The 27,150-nt window shown below is 39.7% G+C and overlaps 1 protein-coding gene across 5 annotated transcripts in view; it reads right to left on the bottom strand.

Annotated features, from left to right (window-relative positions):
* Positions 1 to 24,609, bottom strand: part of mamdc2a (MAM domain containing 2a) — a 58,721-nt gene extending 34,112 nt beyond the window's left edge. For 3 of the 5 annotated variants that reach the window (XR_006405308.1, XM_044363626.1, XM_044363640.1), the window contains exons 1-6: positions 24,377 to 24,609; positions 24,055 to 24,180; positions 12,094 to 12,344; positions 9,311 to 9,395; positions 9,062 to 9,199; positions 5,528 to 5,784 (exon numbers count right to left, since the gene is read on the bottom strand). Coding sequence is in view for 2 of the 5 variants with exons in the window: in XM_044363626.1 (XP_044219561.1) it covers positions 5,528 to 5,784; positions 9,062 to 9,199; positions 9,311 to 9,395; positions 12,094 to 12,344; positions 24,055 to 24,180; positions 24,377 to 24,404 (885 nt within the window). In the remaining 3 variants the exon portion in view is untranslated. Of the gene's footprint in view, positions 1 to 5,527; positions 5,785 to 9,061; positions 9,200 to 9,310; positions 9,396 to 12,093; positions 12,345 to 18,830; positions 22,430 to 23,608; positions 23,712 to 24,054; positions 24,181 to 24,376 lie in introns of those variants that run through there. The other 2 variants (XR_006405316.1, XR_006405315.1) reach the window with 2 other exon arrangements.
* Between the last annotated feature and the right edge of the window lie 2,541 nt (positions 24,610 to 27,150).

The following is a 27,150-nucleotide window of genomic DNA, read 5'->3' as shown; positions in this document are numbered from 1 at the left end:
TAGACAAAAACTAGAAATAATATGTTCTTTATTAAACAGTTAACAAACACAGTTGTAATCTAATTGGACACCATACACCTAAATTATGCTTTAATTAGAAACCACGCATGCCGTTAACTATAAAGGAAGGAATTTCTGTCTCTATGTCTGTCTGTCTGTATGGATGTATGCGTGTCCTTTGTGTATCTCAACAACTGTTCATCCGATTGACTTCACACTTAACAAGTGTACTGCTGAGGACCCAAGGAAGTGCAGTGTCAAATTTGGTGCAATTTGGATACGTGACACGGTCAGTATTAATAAACTTTGAATAAACAAGCGATCAGCGAGCCGCTCCGCTCTGCAGCAGTGGGGTGGGGCTTCATGAGCACAGGCATAGCTGTACAACCCTGCCATGAGAGACACAAGGGGAGGATATCTCTCTTTGTTTCATAACGTTAAAAGTTAGGCTTTGTTGTCAGCTTCCCAACTCATTTTAAAAAAGACAAGAGAAAAAGACAGAGAGAAGGCGAGCAAGCTGAGAGCATGAGTGAGCAACAGAGAGACAGTGGTAGAAAGCTTTCTCTGAGAGAGAGAAAGTCTGTGAATGACAGAAATAAGTTATTTTCTGATTCTTTCACAGCAGGTATATTCTAAAGCACGAATTAACAACCACTGAACATACAACAGATGATTTACTCAGGAGACTGACACTTTTAGTTTCTGTTTCATTTTCCTCCTTTGCATTTCTCCTTTTCATTTCATTCATTATTCATCCAACAAATGCAGCAGTAAATGCAAAGAACAACAGGACATGTTTTTTCCTCATGTGTGAATGCTGTGTTTCAAGCATGGCAGCTGAGGAGCATGTGCATGAGAGAGAGAGAGAGAGAGCAGCAGACTGAAGAGAGGGAGCAGTGGAATGCTTTCTCTGAAACAGAAAGCACGCAGATGAGATAAATGACTGACCAATCAGTGGTCTGCAGTGTTTTCATGGCACTTTTTAGTATCAGCTCAGCTCGAGAAAAGTTTTTGCACATGGTGTGCTCTAAAAAGAGAAAAGTAGGCAGTGAAAAGTCCAATAAGGTTCTAATAGTGGGAAATAGAGATGCACTGTTCTGGCAGCTTCCTTACTGGGGTAAGATAGTGACACAGTATTAAATGGTCTGATGTCTAAGTAGCCTGAAGCATTTGTTATTAGACCACAGTGCATGGGACCAGCCAAAGAAGTATGTCTTCACTTTAGTTTACAGTGCTGTTGTAATGTGTTGTAAATTACTCTCTAAGAATCTCTAATAGGGGTGACCTGATGTGGTTTGAGTTTCCGGTACAGTTTTCTTCTAACAAGCATAAATGACACTGTAAGAAAGTGAAACTATAAAGGCCCAATAAATGTATTGTTCACTGAGCTCTCTGTTATGTTTGTTCTGACTATATGCCTGATATAATATGGCATTAAATTTGTCTAATGAATAATAATAATAAATAAATAATAATAAATTTGGCTATGATAGGCCCATGTTGGTAGCATTGAATTACAGCATAATTTGGTAGAATAGCGTCTAACTGTAGCATATTTCAGATCTGATATGGCATTGTATTTGAGACTAATTAGACTATGATCCTGAAAAATTGTGTCTATTAGTGTATCAAGATCTCCTATTTGGTTTCTAATTAGAACGTAATTTGGTATATTAATGTCTAAGTAGGCCTATATTTTGGGTCTATGCGGTTTCTAATTACAGCATAATTTAGATGTATAGTGTCTAATTAGGGTATAACCGTGTTTGTTTACTGTCTAATAAAGAATAAACTACAGTTTATTACGTCTGACTAGTGTACTGTAAAATAAAGTGTCACTGTAAATTTTAGAAAAAAGTTATATACTATAGCTCAAGGTCCTCAGTAAAAGTACTTGGCAAGCACCAGAAATGACCACAAACAGGTCAGACTTGGATGGATGGATGGACAGACGGATGGCATCATTAATCCCAAAGGGAATATAAAGTGTTAGCAGCCACTTGACATAAATCAACATACAAAAACAATGAGGTGAGTTTCAACCACATCTCACAATATTCATTTAGTTTGCTCACTTGTCATCATGTGACCTGAGTATGCAACTGTTTCTGTTTAAAGAGCCCAGGGCTCCGAGCCAAACCTCCGCACAAATCAACAAGCCAAAGCTGGTGCGCTCATCGTAAACACAATTGAGACTCTTTTAGACACAATTCAAAAGAAATCATGAATCGTATCAAATGATAATATGCAAAAAAAATAATTACTTAGTGCTGAAACTTTTTCCCTAAATGTAACTTGAACGAATCCAAAAGGCACCCAAACGAGAGAGTAAAGTAACTACAGCCTGCTGATTTTTGCTGAGGAAGAGGAGCATGTCAACATGCTCAGGAGAAAGACGCGAACGCAGCCTGGTGACAGTTAGTCCAGCAGCTGAAAAACACCCGCTCCGAAGGGACCAAAGTTGCGGGGATGCAGAGGTATTATTGCGCTAACTTCACAAGCCTGGGAAACCTCACTCCCACTTTCCACCAGTAGGGCTGCAACCAAGGGATGGCAGAGTCTCCCTCAGAAAGTTCTGAACTTCTGTTTCAATGCCGGTGTTGCGTTGAGTGGAGTATTGTTCCCTGAGGAGTAGCGCCATAGAAGAGGCCTGCATGTGAGTCCAGCATTGATGCGATCATGGGGGTGGATGACACCGAGTCATCACACTGAACCTGTCAATAAATTATGAATAAAATGCCTCATCTAATCTTCATCTTCTCAGCGAGAAGATCAGCTGCATGCCGGCCTGGCAGTCTTGCAGTGAGCAGGACCACTGAGTTCATTTGCCAGTCATCACCGATGCAGTGGCAGGTGATGGTGAGGTAGCTCTCTACTGGTAGTCCAGCAGTCTGTGGTTAAAGCAACCCTGTCATCTGTGGCTTGATTTTTGAACAGCTCCTGCTTTAGTACTTTGTAGCGAGTTTCTATGAGCCTGGTGATGGTGCGTCGGGATGGAATGCAGTATACTTGCTCTATAAAATTAATTTGATCTCGAAAACTTTTGCCTTCAACAACAGTTGTGGGCAGCATATCCATCTCAAACAACTTGCAGATCCCTTGGGTAATTTTTTCTGTCTGTTGTGCATTGCAGCTCCTCTGTGCTAACACTGAGGTGATGGTAGGTTGAGAGGAGGAGGTGGATTCATTGTCGGGTGTACGTTGTTCAAGTGGTACATCATTGGGGTCGTGTTGTAGGTATACACGGCATTGCAATGTTTACAATGAGTTTTGTTGATTTTTAGCTCCAATTGGTCCCACACCAAACTTCGCCTTGCTCTCTTCATGTTTACTTTCCATTTCTACAGCAGCCTGTTTTCCCTGTTAAATTTAGATTGCGCCCCCGGCTTGTTGTTGCACATAGTGAAATTCATTGCAACTTCAATACACATATATACATAATTCCACATGATCAAAAAAATTCTTAATAATCAATTGTTGATCATCAGTCATGCCCATCCCTTGATGAGATTTTGAGATTTGAGATGTTGAGATGTGAGTTGTAATAACTTGCAATCATCCTTTAAATCACATCCAAACTTCAAACTTCAGATGATTTGCAACATGTATCATGTTTTTGAAAAGAAGCCAACATGATGAGCAGATTTCTGTGGTTGAACTACTCATCTAGAGTTCTTCATTTTCTTCTTTTATGGTATTGTACACATACAACATGTGTACAATGCCACACAGGAACTAAAACAATTGTCTTTTGATTTAATTAGGTACAGTAAGACCATGTTGACTTTAAAAAGCTCCACATACAATACACAGCATTGTTTGATTCCTGTGCTGGCCTGACCACTACAGTTGGAAAATCAGTCATTTGTTCCTCAGTATTTGGATGCACAGTGTAATAGCCTCTTGTGAACAGTTAGCTGAAGTTCACTTGATCACTTGCTCACTTCTTGGGTTACAGAAAGATTTTTGTTATGCCAGATTCTATGTGTGTCTGTGCTGTACTACTGGTTTATTCCCATATGAGAACAAGGGCTGCAGTGACCAAGACCTATTTCCACACACATAATGGCACGTCAGTATTGTATTGAGACCACTGGCACCGGAAACAGTGGGGCCAAGGGGACATTGGCCCCCACCCCTTAGCCCTCCTCCAACATTCTTTTTAAGTCACAAATCACTGTATCCCCTCAAATGCCCTATATTGCAACACTTATGGTAAAAAAGTGCGCATCTCGTTTGTGTTCATGTCAACAGCTCACATATTTCTGCTCCTCGAAACTGGTATTTTTGGTCCGGGGGGCAGACACCCTCTCTACGTTCAAGAGTAGGCTTAAAACTTTCCGACCAGGCTCACTTTGGATCAGCCCCTAGTTATGCTGCTATAGGCCTAGACTGCCGGGGGACTTCCCATGATGCACTGAGCTCCTCTCTACTCCTCCTCCTCTCCATCTGTATGCATTCATGTAACATCAATGCTTGTCACTAACTTGGCTTCTTCCCCAGAGTTATTGCTACTGCTGTTGCTGCTGTTATTGTTATTGTTATGATTGTTGTTATTCTGTCCCTGATAATGTAACCAAGTGGAACTTAATGTGGAGCGACAGGGGGAGGGGGAAAAATACAGTGCTCCACATAACAGTAACAGTACAGGCAGTAAAGTTGCTGTTTACAGTGAGTGGAGAGGTTTCCAGTGTTTCAGGCTTTTCTCCACATTTCAGCACAGAGTGGTCCACAATGAAAACTGCAGAGAGCACAAAAGCCTTAAATTGCGTGTCTTTAATTAGCAGAGGTGCACACACAGAGCTCATCACAAACCAACTTCCATGTATTTTGCATCTATAACATGATCTACCGAAATGTCCGTCAGAATAGACTCCAGCTATTAATGTGACTCAGGCAGGTCTGAGACATGTCAGATTAATGTCTGAATTTTACATTGATGTCGTTCAGGTGTCACTGAATGTATCCAGGATGTTGCAGAAACATCAGGACTGATCTGTTTGTTGCTAACTGCTGCTGTCAGAATCTGACGGTAATTAATGTTCTACCTTCTGCTACACATCTACACCATTGACTGTATATAAAAAGGTCAGCTGTTACACACAGATTCCAGATTTCTACAGTGGAATTGTTTATAATAAAGCAGCCCTTATGGATCACCCTTGCTGAAAACAGTCCTGTGCTAAACAATGCAAGGGGCTAAGTTGGTGTGGGCGTGTTGTTTAAAGTGTCTGTGAGACAATGAAATATGATCCAGCAGTCCGGTTGGAGTAACAGATTAATGCATTTAAAGGCTGATCAGAAAAACACTGCACAGCTGTAATATTCACAACCCTGTTTATTATCTGTGTCCACAGAAAATATGAAAAGGCCTTAACACACACACACACACACACAGAAACTTTTTGGCCCCCACACTTCTGTAATGAATCCGGTGCCCCTGATTGGGATAGATTTGAAAAAACCTGAAACTATCCTTTAAGCTGGGTTACTCACTATAATGGTGCATGCTAGCTCCAGTACTGACCTCCAGGGGGAGTGGGGCCTTGATGTCAATGCCGACCAGAGTCCAGCCCATGGTGGTATACACCTCTGGTCTCCAGATCTCTTCATAGTGCCCCAGCTGGTCTCTGGTGAAAACAGAGAATATGTTTCCCCTCTCCTGGTCCCGGTGGTAGTAGAAGGATAAGCAGCCGGCCATGGGCACTGTGGTCATGGGTGAGGTCAGCTTGGCCACTTCCTGGAAGTGCTTGGCATACACAGAGTCCACATACATGTAGTGGCCTGGAGCAGTGGAAGATATAGATGAGCTGGAGGTGGTTATGAGCTGATACAGTCACATTTATGTGTGTGGGTTACATGTTATCAAAAGACTTTAAAGTGTTAAAATGACATATATGTGTAGTCATTCACACACCTCAAGTTTCAGGTTTTTTCTGCATGCTGCAGTGAGCAATGACTATGTTGTTGCATATAAAGCAGAGATAAAGCAAAGAAAACTGCTGCTCCATATTCCAACCTGGAGTACAAAAAAATTCAGCAGCAATTCAGCACTGAAGTTGAGTTGATAATAAGAAAATTGTTTGGGGATATTATCTAGCTCCATCTTTAGAAAACCTTTTTTTTTATTATGATGCAGCCATCTGAAGTGAGTCTGAAGTATGAAGTCAGGTCAAGTATGAAGTCAAAATTGTTTTTCATGTCTTGAGCATACAAAATGAACGCTGTGGCTGTCAGGTCAGTCAGCTGCAGCAGTCAGACCTCAGGACTGTACAGCATACCTCACAATAATAATCAGTTGCAAGCACAGACACAAACAGCTAACCAGACCAGTGACAAACGGATGCTGTATACTTTGCAAAAATATGTGTTTGGAGTGTTTGTAACATACAGGATCGCATAAACTGACGGAGGAGAAGTGGATTGTGCAGCAGTGATGGTTTTGAAAAGCTTAAATGTGTATTTTGTTACTTTTTTTGCAGAAAAACTGTGTTGACATTGCTAATGTACAGTATATTAGTAAGCAAAGTGTATATTCAAAAGTTTGTACTCTCATTTTATTTTATTCTGGTTTATTGATTATTATTTAACGTTTTTTAAATTGTGTTTTGTTTCTTAGCTACCTTATTTGTTTCATCATTTACAGTTTGTAACTCGGCTGCTGTTACACCAGAATTTCCCTTTGGGATTAATATAGTACTCTGTGTATGTACAGAAAAGCAAAGTACAGGAAAAACCAATATAAATTGTCTTAGTAAGGTGTCTTAGAACAGCTTCAGTGCACCTTGGCATTGATTCTACAAGTCTCTGGACTCTTCTGGAGGGATGAACACCGTTCTTCAAAAAGATATTCCCTCATTTGGTGTTTTGATGATGGTGGTGGAGAGTGCTGTCTAACACATCAGTCCAAAATCTCCCATAAGTGTTCAATTGGGTTGAGATCTGGTGACTGTGAAGGTCATAGCATATGATTCACATCATTTTCATACTCATCAAACCATTGAGTGACGCCTGTTTCATCATAGGATAAAGGTGATCACTCAGAACAACATTGTATTGACCCTTCCCTCTAAGGGTGTGTCCATTTCCGAGGAAAGAATTGTGACCAAAGAATTTTAATTGATCCCATTGTTGGCCAGGAGTTTGTTAACACTCCCATATTCACTACGAAGTGATTGAGTAATTTGAGGGGACAGAATCTTTAAGACAGATCTCTATGTAAGGCCTACACATCTTTTAAGCTCTCTTTTCCCCTTTTTTTCCTTGTTCGAACTGAGTGAATCAGGAGTAAAATGACATGTATGACAACACATGTGGTCTACCTATTGAAATGTCCTTGTGGGTTTTCTTATGTGGGCAAGACAAAAAGGGAACTGAGAATTAGGATCTCTGAGCAGAGAGAGTAGTATCAGAAATAGGGACAAGAGGTCTCCTGTAGTCAGACACTTTAATTCCCCTGGCCATGGAGTTTGTAGGATATGGTTCATGGGTATTGGGGCTGTTAGGCCACTGTTGAGGGGAGGAGATAGGGAGCAGAAACTTATAGAGTATCAGTATTATAGAGTATCCTAGGAGCTTAAATGATGAATTGTTTTTGTCTTGTTTTTTATGAATACAGATGGGTATTACTGATGTATATGTATTTGTATTTTCTATGGAGGTTCTGCACATGAATGAGTTTACATATGTACATACATGCATTTTCTTATCGTTAGTGTGTAAATCAATTGGTTACTTATTGTTTGTTGCAATAACAGAATGTGATATATTTCTTCTTATGACTTAATTTAGCCTTTTATGTTTAGCCTATTGATGATTTGAATCAGCTGGTTGTTAATCACCAGCAGGTCCCTGGCTGCTGTTTACTAGGGGTCACACCCAGATATGTCTCAGAAATGCTGAGGAAAACCTGAGCCTGAAACGCATCCGTTTCCTTCTGCTGCTGTGCATTATTAAAAGTGTTAAATACTTATTTGTGAGTACAGATGACTTAATTTGCTAGACAATGGACTCAAACCATGCCAGCAAAATGCCCCCCACAGCATAACAGAGACACCGGATCCCCTCACTGTAGGGGTCAAGCATTCAGGCCTCTACTGTTCTCTTGGTCTACGCCACACATACACTCTCCCACTTCTCGAGAATATGGTGACGGATGACTCATCTGAGCATATCACTTTTTTCCACATCTCTGTAGACCAGTGCCTATGCTTTTTGCACCACTGAACTCTGAAATGAATGTGCGTCCATCTTTGTAATGAGGGGTTTATGCACTGCAACCCTATTATAACATCCCTCTCTATGTAATTGTCGACGGCTCTTCTTGCTGACAGTCTGATTACGTCTTGCATTGACATTCTGAGTCACCTGAGGAAGAGTTGCTCTTCACACTAATGCACAAGCATCATGGTCATCAAATGTGCACTGTTGACCACAATTTCCAACCCTATTATTATTATCTAAATGCACTTTAGTCACTGTTCCTAGTGAAACATTAGCTAGTTGAGCAGTCTTTGTGACTCAATCTCTTGCCATCCAACACTGAACCTTTTTTCAAAAACATTTAGATCTTTTCTTCTTGCCATGTTTATAGAAAGTCAGACTCAACTGGGCCTGCTCAGCATTTTTATACATGCCACATATATGACTGGATGTTAATTACTTCATTTTACCATGCAGTACACCTGTGTGGAAGCATCTGCATTCATTATGTTTCTCCACTCATTTATTTAGGGCTTTCCTTTCATTTGTCACCCGTCTGTATGTATACATATCTGTTGTTTTGGTGGTGGATTTCTTCAAGGACAGTTTTTCTAACCTCATGCATCCTACAACCTGAACAACACTCAGTTGCCTAAACTTTTGGGAGTTGTGGATGTAGTGTAGGTTATTAGTGTTGATATACTGTGTATGTCAATGTGTATGACGTTATGAATATGTAACACAATTTAGCTATGATCAGGTTTTTTATATACAAAAACATAAAAATAAACACCAATTTGACCTTCAACTATAATTCACTCTTCAACTAACAGATGCTCAGACAAGTAACTGCATTTACCTCTGCGGTTACTGTTGGTGTGGTTTTCAGGCAGATTAGACTCAGGCTCTGTAGTCATACTCCCCCCAACGTACCAGTTGACATTTGGGTTCCAGCTGTTGCTGTAGCCACACAGATGATGCTCCTCAAAATTACACTCTGGTGACGATAAAACAGTAGTTTTGTATATTTACTATCAAGCTAAACATGATTCCTTTATAAATCTTACACATTTTGTATGAATAAACTTGATATAATGTTGACACTGACCTATGCAGTAACCAGGAACAATGTGGATTTCAAAGATGGCCACACTGTTGCCTGAGCCACGTTCAGGTCGACCTTCCAATAAAATCTGTGGCAGAAAAAGGAGAATTCCAAAGTAACTGGGACAGAAAGCAATCACCAACATTGTCTCACCATGTCATCATGTCACATCACATAAACATCATGTCAGGTCATGTCCTGATAGTAAATGGACTGCATTTATATAGCGCCTTTCTCAAAGTGCTTTACAACACATGCCAACATTCACCCATTCACTCACACATTCATACGCTGATGGCAGAGGCTGCCACGCAAGGTGCAACCTGCTCCTCAGGATCTAATCTAATTCACACACATAGACACTGCTGGCTCAGCCATCGGGAGCAATTTGGGGTTCAGTATCTTGCCCAAGGTCACTTCAACATGCAGACTGGAGGAGCTGGGGATCAAATTTAAAAGTCAGCTGTGCAAGAACAAGTACTGATAAAGAATACACAAACACAAGGGTCATACAGAGAGTCAACTATATACGCACACATACATGGGCTTGTGAATGAAACAAAATGCACATATGTAAATAAGCATATGCGTATGACTGTATGCCTCAGCTGAGTGGTTTGAAACTTATGTTGTGGTAGCTGCACTGTGTGTATCAATAGTACGTGTGAGAAAATAGGTGTACACATAAATGTACGGTAACAATACATCAATATATCCAATCACATCACACATCACAGCCCATAATGTCACAGCATGCATCACATATCCCACCATATTATCCCAGAATCATAATCACATTAACACATCACCTCATATCCAGTACACTAGAGTACACTGGCAAATGATACCAACCTTTAAATGGTTGTCATGCCATTACTTACAGTGCCAACACGGTGTAGTTTTGTTTTCCCCTCATAGCATAGTATGGCATGTGGGACAACTTTAAAGTCTCTAGTACAGAGCTTTAAATTATGGCATGTTCTTTCTCAGGTGTAATTATATTAAGAAATGGTCCTCACAAAGAAAAAAAAAAAGACTTTTCTGGAAGAGGTTAGTGCTTTGGTTAACAATAATGAAGCAGGTTAAATTTAGGAAGAGGCTTGAATGACATCATGGCTTCTTTTATAGGACTTGTGGGCCTCTGCCTCAAACTCACTCTGTACTTAAGGAGGGTTAGCTTTCTTTAAATTTAGATTAGCAAGCAAAACTGTATTTATATTGCACATTTAATTCCACAGGGAAAGCTGCTTTACAGAAAAAGCAAAGAACATGAAAAGCATACATACAAAGATATATAAATACATACAGTACATAGTACAAAGTTCCAGAGCAGCTGCTAAATGGACCTTGAGGTGAGATTATTTGTCAAATACCTTTTCCAAGGTCAAAAATTAACTTTGAAACTCAACTGCAAGCCAACATTGACAAGAAAAAAACCTTGAAGTGCTCAGCAAAAAAAGAAAATGGAAATTCGAGAAAATCTAGTTTTGTGACAACTGGGTAACCTCCACCTGTTAAAGAGGTTATGTGATATGATCGAATCTGCAGGACCGCTACTGTTTTGTAAACATACATACATACAAAGTATTTTAACAATAGAGACACTATTAAATTGCTAATAAAAACCACAACGCTAACAAAATGTATCACATATGTACAAGAAAAAACAATAAACTGAGAAAGTATTCCAGCAGCTGGGAGCATAAAAACTAAACACTCCTACTTTATTTAACTCCTGAAGCAATCAGAAGGCTTCTACCAAATTACCCGCGAGCAAGCTTGAGGGAGCCAATCAAAATGTCTCCAATTAAAAATCAGCTGCATTTTGACTAAGCCAACAATCTTTAAAAGTAGAGATCAGTGAGGAGGGAAACATAGTATGATAAGAAGCCTTTTACTTAATATGGTTTTAAAAGTGATAAAGGGAAGTTTTAATTGTGTCATCATGTTTCTGTGGAATGTAAATTAAGAAGATGTCAGACGCGTAAGTCTGGAGCCAAATAGGCCGAGCCATCTCTTTCTACTTCCATCACACTTTCAATTCAATCACATTCAATGCTGCACTCAAATGGTAGTAGCCATGGTCCTGGTAGCCTAGTGTTGTGAGATGCATTAACAACAACATGTTTGATTCCTGACACATCTTTGATCTCTGACCTTTTGCAAAAAAGGAAAAAGTCCAGAGAAATGCAGGGTAGGGGAAGTTGATGGATTTTAATTTTGTAACACTTTCCAAGCCTGAAATTTTTCCAAAACTACAGTGAACTCATTAAGAGAGATGGAAGGAGGATTATGATTGGTTGAAGGAAAACTGTATGTGATGCACAAAATTTTCTTCTGGAAGAGGATAGATAATTGTTTGCATTTTTTCGGATAATCTATAAAATATATGGATGAAGCCAATGAATATATCCATCCATTCTCTAAAGAACTTATCCTGTTCAGGGTCTGATGTTAAGCACCTTGAACTGCCATAGTGTATGAGAAGTGCTATACAAATACAATTGACATGACTTGATATGATGTTGGGCTAAAGCTTATCCCAGCAGGTACTGGATTTTCAACAAAACTTTGATTTAGACAAGACATGCAAATGACCTTGACAGCAAAGATGCGAAAATAGAAAGTGAGGTTTTCTGAACATTGGTTTCTCCAGCCTCTAACCCAACAACTGATCAAAACAGCACTGATAAAGAATCATACTGATGACTTTCCTATTCAAATTGCTAACTGAGTAAAAGTCTCCTTAATGTGACTGTGACTGTGATCTTTACAGAAATTCATACCTGGTAGGGGGTGGTCGTGTTGGCTAGGTCCACACTAGCAATGAGCCAGCTATCAGAGGCTTTGTTGGCGGTCCAGAGCCTGTAGTCAAAGTTATCACTGTCTGGTCTGAGATGGAGCTGCAGGGAACCTTGTCCAGCAATCTGGTACACCAGCCTCACACAGCTCCACTCCTGCTGGTCCAGAACTGGACTGACAAGAACCGCCTGTTCCTGGTCATATAAGAAGGCTGAGTCCACTGTTATCAAATGGCCTACAACAACAAAATGAAGATGTGTCATATTTATGTACATGTGGAATATTACAAATGCTAAGAGGTGCTGATGCATTTTTAGACCCACTATCTTGCAATTTTTCTTATCTTTACTATTTTTACATTATCTTAAGATAACTAATAGTTATATTTACAATATTCTATTGTATTTCATGTGTTTGTTTTATTATTACGCCACTTAAACCCTAAATTTGCTAAACATGCTCAACAACTCACCAACTTTGGTTTGCACATCAGGTCTGGTGTCGTGAAAAATTTGATAAAATGTAAAAATAAACCCCCAAAGTGCCAAAATGTGCTCTCTAGCGCCACCTATGTAACTAAAATGGCTGCCTGTAGGAATGTCGTAGAGAGATCAAACCAAAACTCAATTATCCATCTCATCAAGACCTACAGATTATATACTGACACCCCTGACCTAAATCCAACAAGTCCGCAATTAGCCTTTCAAAATAAGACTTTGCCTCAATTTTGGCCCCCAAACAAACACTATCTCCTCCGAGGGCATTAATGGTATCAGCTTCAAACTTTACTAGATGACTTATGACACTATGCTGAAAAAAAGTTGTTAAAAACTTTGTAATAACTGAAACTGTTTGGATTTTATAAGCCCTCAAAGTTGCAGTGCCACATCAACTTTACAATGTAAAACAATGGGGAGGCATGAACTTTGTGTCAAACAGAGGCTTCTGATGTCTAAACTATAAGTCTGACCACTTTCAAACCTGTATCAATGGATTTGCTACGAAATTTCCTGCTGAAATATGATTTTTAATGTAAGATGGCCAAGGTAATGGGATTTATTATAGGATATTTCACAAGAAGTGTTCTCTAAAATTCCCCTCTCCAACTGCTTCTGGTGATGTCAATCCCTCAGTCCTGTGACACATTTCACAATACACACTCATTATAAAATCACAGGAGGAGCAAGAAAAGACTTTAAAACTCAGACTCTAATATCTCAAAACAGTAAAAGAAAAAACATGTAAATTCAAGATTTGTAGGTCAAAGTCTCGTGACTCATTTAAAGTTCAAATGAAGTGGAATGTGGAAGCAGTAAATGTTCAGAAAGGTGTGGGTTCGCTCACACTCTCCATTCAAATCAAACTTTGACCAGGTCATGTGGGTTAAAAGTCTTTCCTTTTCTAAAAATAGACTTGATGAAAATTAGGAAAATATTTTGTTTTACACACAAACTCATCAAGAGTTTTCAATTTACTAATTGAAATCCAAGTGAATGGGCCCAAAACTTGCATGATTTTGATGACACAGGTGTGGGCAAGACAGACATGTCTCACCCTGCAGAAAATTCTCATTCTGTCAATCAATCTTTCAAAATAAAAGCACACCACACTTGTAATAAATATCCCTCATTTTTAAAAAAACAAAATGATCTGATCCCGACGGGCCAGAGTGTGAGGTCCTGACTAACGCTGCTTGCAGCTTTAATTATATAAATATTTTGTTTGGTGGAATATTTGTTCTGTGTATAAAGTTCAGCTTCTAGTGATCAAGACTTTAATGTGTCATTATGTGTAATGGGCATCTGTGCTTCATAGCCTAGCAAATAAATCATTCTCATCCATTAAGAATCAACCTTGACAGAAGGAGAAGGGGGTATTCTTGAACTCACAACCTCAGCATTGTTCTACAGTTTACTGTCTTAACAGTACTGTGCACTAAATGATTGTGTCACTGGAGCCCACACAAAGAAAAAAGGAGGAGCAGCAGGAGCTTATAAGCTTTGCAATGGAGAACACAACACTAAAATACAACATACAACATACAACACATATAAACACACAAAAACCAAGACCTTCAATTTATACTTTGAAAAAAACAAGGGAAGCAGAAAGACTGCAATAATGTTAAGAGGAGAACATACAGAGATAAGAAATAGAGTTTCTTATTTCAGTATTTGGATATGTGCATTACATGACAGTCATATTATGAATTGAGGCTTATTTTGATTACTGACACACTGGAATAAGGTTTCCATCTTCCCTTTATGTCACAATCCACATAAAGGAGAGTCTTCTTACCAATTCACACAGGTCTGAGAGAGCAGAGAGACAATTTAGTGGATATAAACAGTGTTTATGTAGAGCTGGTTTAAGTGCACTGAGTTCTAAATCAGGTTGGGGAGGGAAGGCAGGGGTATTTGCAGTTGTATCTGTGATCCCTTATTTGGTCAAATGAACTTCATAGAGAATCTTACCAGCAGGAGAGGTCTTTGAGCAGTGATTTTCTCCAACAACAAGTCATGTAGGAGCAAGGAGGACAGGCAGACACAGCCCAACATGTACCAACGTATGCAGAAAAGACAATATAAGCCTTCAGCCTCACTGATCCACAGCTGATGTGACTGGGTCAGATATACACTGGTAATCAACAATTTTCATTCACTGAGTCACACTGACTGTACCTGGCTTTACATATATAAGCCAAATTACTACATATCACATGTTCTTTACATCACAACTGAGCATTTTGCATTCATGTGCCTGTGTCTTAGAAATCTTAATGTATGTGTATACTCTTGAAAGTACAAACTGACTGCACTTATATAGCACTGTTCTTTCCTTTACAATATTTGCCTCTCAATCACACATAGACTCACACACCGGTGGCAGCGGAGCTGCCTTGCAAGGCGCTGACCTGACCATCAAGAGCAACTTGGGAGTTCAGTGTCTTGCTCAAGGACACTTCAACAAATGGACAGGAAGAGCCAGGAATTGAACTGCCAACCCTGCTGCTACTGGACGACCCGCTCTACCTCCAGAGCCACAGCCTCCCTCCTGACCTTTCAAATCAATCTGTACTCAAACTGCTTTAACAATGTATGCAGACTTAATGAACTGTGACAGATTATACAACTAAAACAAGTTTCAATAGTCAGCTAACTGATTTTCATACTGCACATATATGAATGGAAACCAATGCCCACTGCCAAGAACAACCAGGACTATAAAACATAGACTGCATTTAAAATGGTCTGCTGAAATGTGAACTCTACTGGTAATTAAGGAATTAAAACCTGCAAAAACAGTCATGATCTCGTATAATCAGCACTACATATGTGACAAATGTACTACTATAGTAAACCACATTCAACATTGTTATTTAAATGATGATTACATTGTGTATGAGTGTTACTATTTTATCTAGATCATGATGAATTGTTCCTGTCTTGTACTGCAACTCTGCAACATCAGCAGACTTATCAGCTAAGGTTAAAGGAAGTTCAGCATTATATTTGTAAAGAAGAAGATGTAGAAATTAAAAAGGCATAAGTAGAGGGTGTGTTAGAGCCATTTTTTGTGTTAATTGCAAATTATACTCTCACAGTTCGCCAACGTGATGTAAATCTTATGATCTGACTTATGAATCGACTTATGTCAGCTTAATGTTTTGAGCAGTTATTTTTGGATTTATGCTGATTAATCAGATGATGATGATCAGCTGTGATAGAAGGAAGTGAGAGGTCAGACCAGCTGGTCATCTCAGCTGCTAGCAGGCCGACTCCTGAGATGATCGGCTGGTCAGCATGTTGTCATCCTGGGGAGAATATGATCAGATGAACTGATCTGTGAAGCTCTTTGGTGATTTACTGCTGGCTCTAATATCTAAGCAGCATTTTGATATATGATATAATTCCTTTTGGAAGATAAATGTTGGTTTCAAAGATAAATCTAACAATTGTAGCTGCCACATTGGTTTGTCTGAATGTAAATTGAAACTTCATTAAACTTCAGTTTTTACTGGACATCCTCCCGTCTTCGGAAGTTTGCGCTCCCGGGTCCAACTTGCCCAGTCCGAACCATGGAAGTATTACAATACATTATAATATGTCCATGGTCGGAACTAGCGAGTATGCAAGTCCGAACTTGGCATACTTAGTATTGAGACAGGCCCTGTGTTCCATTTGGGAAACCAGTTCTACCCAGGTTAGGCATTGTTGGCCATTGTTAACAATACCAGTTGATAATGCATTAAGGAGTATTGTGTGTACACAAACACTGTAGCAACATGTCCACAGATAGAAGTTGTACAGTACTGTGTATACGACTGATTTAATGAGACACATTAAGACAGAAGTTCTAATAAAGGGTATATTACTACAGTTTTCACACTGTTGATGAGTGGAGCAGCCATCTTGGATTTTGAGGTCGGGGTTGTTGAGGTTCTTCCCACTATCTGAGTCGGAAATCCGACTTCAGGGGGTGTTCCAGTTGAAATTTCTGACTGGGAACTTGTAACCTCCGACTTCCCAGTTAAAATGGAATGCACAATGAGTCACGGAAAAATGTAGGAAACGTGTGTAGAACAGGGCATCGGTACCGTCTTTGACCTCACATTAGACTTATAAAAAATTTTTGTTATCTTTGTTTACAGTGAGAATAAATTAGCCAAATGAAGGCAACAGAATCAGTGGCTGCAGTGTTGTGGTTTGGACTGTTTAATGTGTGAGTCAAGAAGCAGAGCCCTGTCAAGGTGGCACAGTTTAAAAGAAATTTCAAAGAACAGGCCACAACACTGGCAAACTGCGATCTGTGTGCCTGATGCATGTTCATCAGTTTTATTGGTGAAGGCAGAGTTAATGGCACTTTGCACCTCAGGCTTTGATTCAATAAAATAGAGCCCTTATTTTCGCCAAAAACTTTCAAAATTGTCAGTACCTACACACTCATGTTTCAAGAGTCTGAAACACGAGAGGAGAGAAGATGAGAGGAGAGGAGTTTGGACTGGAGGGCCACTAACATTAGCAGAACTTTTCACCTTACATTGTCAACATATTCTAAGTCAGAAATTGGCCAGGAGAAGCTCTAAACAGTCCAGGCAGAGAGATAAGGAGTATTCGTCTTGGTGGTCTGTGGGACAGCTGTGAAGGCCTGACAGCTCTCCACCTCACTCTATCCATCCCTGCCTGAGTGTTTATCCTATTTCAGCACAGCCTGAAGCCTCTGTCTATGATGTCTCTGTTTAGTGAATATAATCACCTAGGACATCCGTTCTCATTTAACCACAAACTCTGCCTTCGTTCTTCTTTTTGGTGCAGCCTCCTCAACTCACCCACATTGCCATGGCAACCAAACAGCAAACACCACCGTGGTTACGTCTTCTTTTTTATGAGCCTATTTATTGCAAAACTGGGTGTAATCTACCGCCATCTCCAAGGTCGAGCTACAGCCTGGAACTTATTCCATGTCTGTCTGGTTAGTGGTTTAGTGAGCACCACGCTGGGTCTCTGCTGAAGCTTCTGTTTGGGGTAGAGCTCTGTTTTCAGTTTCATAGGAATATGCAGCATACTAGCTACACCCTCAGAGCTCAAGGCTTGGCTAGAAGAGAAATGGCACACACAATGTCCAGTAGAGCCACTTATTTTTACAGTGTGAACATAAACTGTGCTGACAGATGATCATAAACAGAGAGAGCTGCTTTGGGATGCTCTGTGGCTGGATGCACACAGCAGCGCAGGCAGTGGACACCTCTGTAATGCGGGAGATCAAAATTCAGCACACTTTACAATATGAAATCTCTCAATTTCAGTGACATAGTTTCAGCTCAGAGCCTGAAATTATCTAGTTATCACATTTCAGAGCATATAACCATGAGTTCAAGTCTTATGATGATGAGTTCTGACACTATTCACTATACTATACCCGGCATCAATTTTCTTGGAGGAAGAATTCTCCAGAAAACCTTCATTTTTTGTTTTTTGAATGATTATGAAGGAGAATTAGGGCCACTGTTGGGAAAAGGGACTTTTTGAATTGTAATACTTTCAGAAAAAAGTCATAAAGTCATAATATTGATAGAACTAAGTTGTAATTAAATAAAGTCATCATTTTGGAAGAAAAATGTCATGGTGGTATGATAATTAATAATAATCAGTACTGTTTGTGACATCTCTCATCCAGCCAAGAAAAAGTCATAATACTTTGTGATAAATTAACAAAAAAACAAAACAAAACAAAACAAAATTTCATGAAGTTATTATGGAAAAAAAGTTATTATATTATGATAATAAAGTCGGGATATTTTGAGAAAAAGGCTGAGAACAACAAAATGGGGTTGACTGGATTACACATTTCCTAAATGTTCATATGTTACTTTCTTTGCAAAGGACTGCATGTCACTTTGCTATAATTGGTACACAGCTCCCTCCCGCTACTGACTGCTTTTGTGGCAATGTGCAGGAGGGACCGGAACCGAAAAGCACTAGTCTGTTTTATTCAAAATGCTACATTTAAAGGCAGTCTGTTGTAAAGAGTCGTTAAGAGAAGGTATGTGTGAATAAGCATTTTTCAATCAGCCTACCCAGAGTGAATATCACAGTAGGTGCTCAACAACAAATTTACTTTCTCTATTTGTTTTCAACTTGTGTATCCAGTTTTCAACATTTTGTATCAATTTTTGTGTCTTAACAAACATTTAACATTTAAAAACTAGGACAAAGCCCACCTGACTCTTCAGGCGAAGCTCCCTCTAGTCCCTGAGCCAGTGCTGCTGCAGCCTCATCTTCCTGCCTGGCAGCTCCGCCTGTGGTAACACAGCTATCCAGGCAATATTTTGGTTTGGTATCCCAGTGTGTTTGACCCATTTAAAGAGTCTCACTGACACCACACTGCACCTTACTTACAACAGATTCTTTCATTAGATGCCACATTCAAACATGTTACTGTTAAATGTAGCTGCACTACTGCTGTGATAAATGTTTTGATTGGCAAAATAAATTCTCTAAATTCTCAAATAATAGGTGAGTCTCAAATAATTATAAGGACAAAAAAAACATCACTAATAAAGGCCATAGAGGAGGCGTATGATCACCTGTACTATAACATGGTAAAGGGTTTCCCACACTCATAATTGTCTTTATAGCATAAATACTGTTTTTATTCACACTCACCTCTGTTTTGCTGCCCCTTAGATTGCTGTTAGTGACTGTAAGTGAAACTTTCTGTGTCATACAGATGTTTCAAATGAAAAGCATATGGTAAGAGACAGGAGCTGTTATTATTATGGACTATTATCTAATATTCAAAATATCTGTGACAGAACTGTTGGGTTTCATTGTCATGAGCTTAACAGTGATTGCAAATACTGCAAAAAGACTTGATTGAAATTAGAGTATTTAGTGAGCGAGAACAGTATGTTAAAAAGAAAACATGATGACATGACTGTTGACCGTCCCAACAGTCACATGACACGCATCAAGTGCCGCCCCTAGCACCAATAGGAAGCGTTGCACTGCAGTAGTAACCTGGGTATAACTCCAGTTCTATGAGTACAGGACAGTGAAATGTCAGGGGTGAGTTGCCTATTGTAGTTGTCTAATTTTTATTAATAACTTTAAAAAATAAGATTAACAACAATTAATTAATTTTTGCCTTTTAGATACAGGTACAAGTGTGCAACAAACTAGTAAATAACATCTGTAGTTGGGCCAACACTGTATTGAAGTACAAAACAGCTTTTTCTCTGGACGACAGCTGCAAATAGGACAGTAGCATGAAGTGTTGCAGGGCGGAGCGTCACTGGCGAGCACCTAGCTGCCCTAGCTGCTAGGAGTTGTACATGGAAAATAATAGGAGTGGCTGTTTTGATGCAAGCAGTTCAACATCTGTGTGTTTTGGCCTTTTCCCTAACTTTAACAATCACAACTAAATACCTAACCCCAACCCTAACCCTAAACTGAACCTGAACCCAGTTCTAACTTTAACCCTAAAACCCTACTACAAACAGTACTTTGCTCAAATGCAAATCTGATAACTGCACATACTGAGGAGAAGCTTACAAAAACTATTTCTGTCGCTTGTAAACACCTGATGTTTAATAGTAGCGAATGCATTTTACTCAGATGTCAGAAGTCTGATCACTTGAGTCCAAAAATAAGCAAACGAACCTGCTGTTTGGTTATTGGTTGTGGCCCAAATCCTTCTCTTTGTCCATCCTGTTGGTTTTGCAGGTGCTGTTTTGAAAGATGAAGAATAACTGGGTGCCCCTTCAAATGGAAGGGATGCATATTATACATTTTTACTGATGCAGCCAATGAGGGATCCTCTCATTGTCATGAGCAACTCCTAAAAAAGAAGCAGCTGATGAACTTCTTGGTCTCTAGGCCTGCATGTTTTCTCAAAAGCCCTCAATATTTTAGGTTTTTAAAATAACTTTGTGTCATTTCCCCTCAGTCTCTCTGACTGGACAAGCAAATCAGAGGAGCACAAGTTCTATTACTGGGGAAATATCACCATCTAGGTCTGCCCTAACATTGTCTTGGGGGGTTATTGTCTTATTTGTGTTGTGTTTCATTAATTCGTGTCACCTCAGTGAGCAAGCTTGCTAGCTAGCTGGCTAACTAGCTTATGGACTATGGACATAAAGTTTGAAATAAAAGACGGAAAGAGAAAGTGAAGAAAATAAAGGAGGAGGGAGGAGGACACACATCAAGGAGAAACAAGGAAAGGAGAAATGTGTGAAAACAGGCCAGGAGTGAAAAAAAGAGCAAAAAGGAAAGGACAGGGAAAGTTGTTGGGGTTCCTTAATTTGCAGTCAGAGCAGCCGAGATTATTATGGCTTATGGATTTAAATGTAGCAGATTTGTCAGCTAAACATTCATTCTATGAACTCTACTCCAGCATAGTATAACAAAAATAGGTGTCAAGATTAGTAATGCTGTTTATGAAAATTCCTACCCTGCCTATGTTAAATGGTAAACAATAGTTGTATCAGACAATTTTTGCCTCTTTTTAGGTGGCAGGAGTGAAAATGAGTCATCCTCAACATTTGTTGTGTTATGGTTTCAGAATGATGAAGACAAATGGAGAACAATTAGATACAAAATAGGATGTAGGCTCTACAGGATGATTTTTTCCTGGGCAACTATCATATTTTTCCCAAATGATGTACAGATGTTTAGGTATTCTATTATCTCGAATAGCTTCAAAAATAGTGCATACAGCTGCCATACATGGAAAAAAAAAAGGTTTGGGCTAAGCCCCGAATGTTTACAATGTCTGGCTCCACCCCTGCTGATGAAACTCTCTTTATCACAGCAGACACGTTGTCTACGCCCTCTTAAGGACAATAGCGCAGTTAAAAGTGAAAAGCTGTGAGGACAACTACTCATTCTGAAGTGACAGAAGAAGTCAACTTTCTGAGTCAAGGCTGTGAAAGCAGGAATGCAAGCCTGCAGCCATCTGTTATAATGTATCATTACCAAAGCAGCAAGCTACCATGCAAGGTGCTGACCCTGCGATTAGTACGTGACCTGCTCTATCTCCTGAACCACACGTGATGACTTGAAATACCTGCAGAAATCATTGATCTTATTGTGTCTTTAGTCTCATATAGTACATAAATGATCATGAAATTGATATGATATATTAAAACTGAATTCTGGACAGTTTTTGGTGCAGAATTCCTTCTTTTCTTCTTTTTTGATTTTCTGGAAGTGTATTTTGTATTTTCAGTATGTAATGAGAAACCAGTAGCTGAAACATTTTTCTGCCTCTTTCCTAATATGTTGCAAAAATGGTGTTAATGCTTCCGTCTCAAAGAGTCAGAAACATAACACATGCTCGCCATGCTGTGGAGCATCGCAAGATTTCATACGTTTCAACTGAAGCTTGTGGCGTACACAATTCTGATCCACTTATTTCTACCTATCGTCCAAAAAGGTGAGATTCAGCCTACTTTCACAAGTGCCACATTTTCCCAGATTCCCCTCTGTGCCTGTTCATAACACGCATACGCATGCTTATCATTTCTTGAGAGCCACAAATATATTTATCAATTGACAAACATATCAATTAAAACGAAGGATTTAACAAATTAAATGGTTTTAATCCAGACAGAGACCCATTAGTTGATTCTGCTGCCAGGCAAATGTGTCTTTGCTCTTATTGGCTGGTTTTACTGCCTCTAGCTCTGTTTTTTTCTCCTGTGTGTGCTTGTTCTTTCCTCTCCGGCAGTTTAACTGATCGGGGCGTGTGCCTTTGTCCCGCTCAACAAGTCAGAGCCCAGAAGCCCCGCCCCACTGTGATGTGACAGTGTTTATATTAAACAGCCCCCACCGCACTCAGACACAGAGCTGAGCGACTCACTGTTCGCTTGTTTATTCAAAGCTTATTAATATTAAACGGGTCACGTGTGTCACGTGTGTCGCCTCGTATCTCTCATGGCAGGGTTGTACAGCTCTGATCAAGACATGACATGACAATCGCAGAGCCCAGAAGCCCCGCCCCACCGCTGCACAGAGGAGCAGCTGATTGCTTGTTTATTCAGAGTTTAAGTTTATTAATATTAATTGTGCCACGTGTCCAAATTGCACAAAATTTGACACTGCACTTCCTTTGTTCCCCAGCAAGGCAACTGCCAAGTGTGGTGTTGATCAGATGAACGGTTCAAGAGATACACGAAGGACATACATGCAGACATAGAGACACACAGACAGAGATTCCTTCCTTTAGTAGCTAGATTTCAAGGTACAGTATATCCAGGATGTGCCAATGTTGGAGCGAATGTGATAAAATACCTCCTTTCACAATTTGAACAATCACTGAAGGTCAAATAAAAGCTCACTTCAATGACGTGAAACAAAGGTCACTGAAATGCATACTTCTACAGTCAAATCACTATCGCTCAAAAACATTTTTTGCAGCTTTCAGTTGCATCTTGTGGTCTTAATGAGTAGATCTCAGTTGTCATGGAGAAGATACAGTTGTCAATCTCTTTGGTCACCTGATGACAACTGGACCATCTTCATCTCTGAACCATTTCTATGACAACTGAGCAAACTGCAATCTGCTCTTGGAAGGTGACTGAGATGTGATTGAAAGCTCCAGAAAAAGCCAGTAAATGGACATTTTAATTAATTCTTTCTATTTTATGAGGATGCGAGCTCAGTACAACAACAGTTCACACAATGGTAGTGTCCAGTGGGAGACATGATGTCATGTTTGAGATTAACAACAATGAATGCTAACCTCTGGTTCTGTGTCTACAGACAGGAAATCCTCAAATAGCTGTTTTATCACAGGAAAAACCCTGCTCACGTTTTTTTACTCATCTCGGTGAGTATGAAATGACTCACATACACTCAACAACTCACATAAACTCAACAACTCCCTGACCGCTAAACTCAATGTCTCCTTCTATTAATTAGCATATAATAGGTCAGTTATGCAGAAGTTGAGGTCCTGCTCAACTGCATACACATATAGCTCCAGCTGCCAAGTTACCTACTGATGAGTACTGATTTATCAGTGGTGTCCCACCCTTTCTGTTGACTACATCTGTCTTATGAAACCACATTTCAGTGGTTTCCAAGCTGAAGGTCAAAACCTATAAAATAGGCAGAAAATAATAAAAAATGAAACTTTGCTTTAATTTTTGTACTTTTCTCTAGTCTTTGATTAATCCTGTGATATATAGTACTTTGAAGTTACACTTTAAGCCTCTGAAATGATTTACATGCTGACATTGGTGAATGGCTCTTTCACCAACCAAGCCAATATCCGAGCAGATTAACCAAGTACGTTTATCCGCCCATGGATGAGAGGTCACAGGTAGATACAGCTTTGTATTGAGAGGCCACGTGCTATCAGTTATGCTGCTATCAGTATACGTGATACTGCATTATTCCAAGCATGTTTATTTCAGTCGGTGACACGTAATGACACTGTACCTTCTTCATTCATGCTCCAGCTGCCATACGCAGGGTCTGATGTGTAGCCACATGTGCCCAGCTCAAAGTTGCAGGACCCGGGCAGCAGCAGCTGCTGCGCCCTGAGGAAACCGCACAGTAGCAGCGCTGCAAGGAGAGAACAGACAAGCATCCATGCTGCACAGTTGATGTCCAATTTATCAGTGATTCATTCAACCTTGTTAACTTCGTGGATGAAACTAAGCACACAGATCAAAGTTAGAGGAACTTGGCTTAATTACAGAACATTCACAGTGAACTGTAGGACTGCATTTGCACTCAAAGTGAAATGATTTGGATTTACCTTGCAAAGTGAGACAAACGCTGCTCATCGTAACCGCCGCTGCAGATCCCGCTGTAGTTTACTGATCGTCTCCTGTTAAATTAACCAAATAACGGCAGCGCCACCAGCTCGTCGAGACCCTCACTGGTTGCCTCTCACATGTTGTAACAGCAGGAGAGATGGAGTGTTTATCCGGCTGGATGAATGGAGGTCCCAGGGGCGGGAGGGACAAGCAGCGGGTCCAAGTCTCAGCTCTTCCCCGCCTCCTTCTGCTCCTCTGATCTGTCATGCTGATGAACCAGGGCCGGACCCAGACTGGTTCAGGGCCCGTCTGTGGAGCACGCAGCCACCCTGAATATGCTTCACCATCTGAGTTGTTTCTAGTCACACAGTAACATGCCTTTGAAACCTCGACATTTCTTCTTATGAAAAATATAAATAGTCTGTAAAAACAGACAACAACAATCATACAACAGTATTACTTTGGAAAGAATTGATCGAGCAGAGAAGCTAAAATGGATCTGTGTTTTTAATACATCAGTTTGCTTCATTCATTTAAACTAGGAGCTATAAGCAGCAGAACTGCATTTTGTTTGATTATTCTCTGTAGGTTCATCAAGATGAGCAGCCTTGATCACGTTACACATAACTACCCCACTCCCATTATATTGTGCTGAGACGTTTTGCTTCTGCCGTTGAGAGCTCTCGGTGAGCTCCTTATGATCTTCATAGAAGACTAAAGTAGAGGAATAAACTTACTTTGAGTTTCCTCTGTATGTCTGTGTAGCAGTAATGATGCAGGATGGCAAGTCACTAAAACTTAGATCTGAGTAGAACTTAAATAGATTAGAACTAAACAGCAACTTACAAACATATAAGCTACAGTGAAAGCATCACTGCCAGTGATGAACTTGTGGGGTCAATTTATAACATTTCAGATTTTCAGCTTGAGAATGTTACATCAGATGAAAAGCTTTTATAGACAGCTGGGGTGTATCATTGTTTTAACTTGAGAATTCAAATAGTACTACATAGTACCCACAGCTTTGCTGTGCAGAATGATGTATGTGCAGAGTTCGTCTGCTGATAGTGGAAAGTTTCTCTGGGCTCACTGAAAATCTGATTTTAAGGGGTTGGTCAATGAGCATGATTTGTGACATCACAAATAGTCACAAGTGTGATGAGGAAACTTGAAGCCTCCAGTGTACAAATACTGAGAATGGACTTTATAGTGAAGTAAAGACATCTTATGTCCAGCAGTTCAACTTTTGAAATGAAAAATGTTTGCATATTTATAGACTCTGGAATTCTTAGTGAAGTGGAAGGAGGAGATGTCATTTTAAGGATTTTATCAACATAATTTAATTTTTTTTTTGTTAAAAAACCATATTGTACATATATTCTTATTAAAAGTAGAGTATTTTATATACATCCTCAAACAGGTCATTAGGGGATCTTTAAACAAGAAAGTTTAAGACAAGTCTTGACCTTGTGAATAGTAGTTTGACAAAATAATATAAACTCAAGGTTCACATTGGCGTACAGCCTAAATGTGGAACAAAGAACATGTGATAATAAGTTGTTGTGCAACAATTTGTCACAGTAGGAGTGGTTGATGAGAGTGCCAGCCTGACTTACAAGCAGAACAGACACTACTAAACTAGGGATGACCACCAGAAGCATCCCAGGAGGACTCCCTGTTGGCTGGACTGGCAGAACATCTAGCCAGAGTCTTCAATGAATGAACACCAGAAATAGACATCATCTGTCTATGAACACCAGACCGAAACTGCTCACAGCATCCGCTGGGAAGAAGCCAAAGGTCATGGAGCTGGAGTCAGTGGACGACCGGAGAAAGACACATGAAATCTTTAAACAGAGACAGAGGTTGCCATCTCCCTCCATATACAACCACCTGTTACCACATGACTGAAGTCATGTTATGTCATGAAATTATGTGATGACAACTGAGCAATCTCCTTGACAACTGCACATATTACATGTGCTGATGCGGACTGTGTGATGTAGTTAAAAGTTCTGGGAAAAGCTTTAAAATGGACCTTCAGTTAAGACTATTTTGTTAATTTTTTACTGGTTGATTTTGGTCTGCACTGTAATATACAGTCATAAAAAATAGTGCTTACATTTTTTGGTTGTTTGACAGACACACTGCTATAGTGGTAAATAGAAAGAGACATTAAATATGTGACAGGAAGTAGAAAATAGAAGATGGACCCAAACGCAGGATACAGGAGCAGATAATGCAGGCAAAGCAGAATAGAATTGGATGAGCCAGAACAAGACACAACTGAGCAGAACAGAACAACAGATCCAACAAGACTGAACTGAAAACCAGTACTAAAATACAAACTGAACTACTGAAACAAAAAAGGGCAGGCTGGGAGCTGATTGGCTGGGGTAGACACAGGGAGCAGGGCAGGGCTAATGAGACTGATGCAGGGCAGGTATGGAGGGAAGTGTACAGAGAAAAGCAGATTGGGGACACAGGAGGAAAAACTCAGGGCAAACAGAAAACCAAAAACACAATCCTCTTATCCAATAAGGCCATCTAAGAATATACATAATAAACTTAAATACACAAGTACACTATAACCTGAAAACTCTTATTTACAAATTCATAATGATGCAGTTCTTCTCACATGGCACACAGAGACTGTAAATGCAAATTATTCACATCCACAGAAACCAGAAACAAATGTTAACAAACTAATCTTTTCATAATATGTTGAGGATGAGTTAAGGAGAGTCCAACCACTGAACAAACACCTGTCAGT

This window comes from Thunnus albacares, chromosome 2 (assembly GCF_914725855.1).
Source record: "Thunnus albacares chromosome 2, fThuAlb1.1, whole genome shotgun sequence".
In the NCBI taxonomy this organism is placed as follows: Eukaryota; Metazoa; Chordata; class Actinopteri; order Scombriformes; family Scombridae; genus Thunnus; species Thunnus albacares.
Note: the sequence above shows the minus strand (reverse complement) of the source record. Positions and strands in the feature narration are given on the sequence as shown.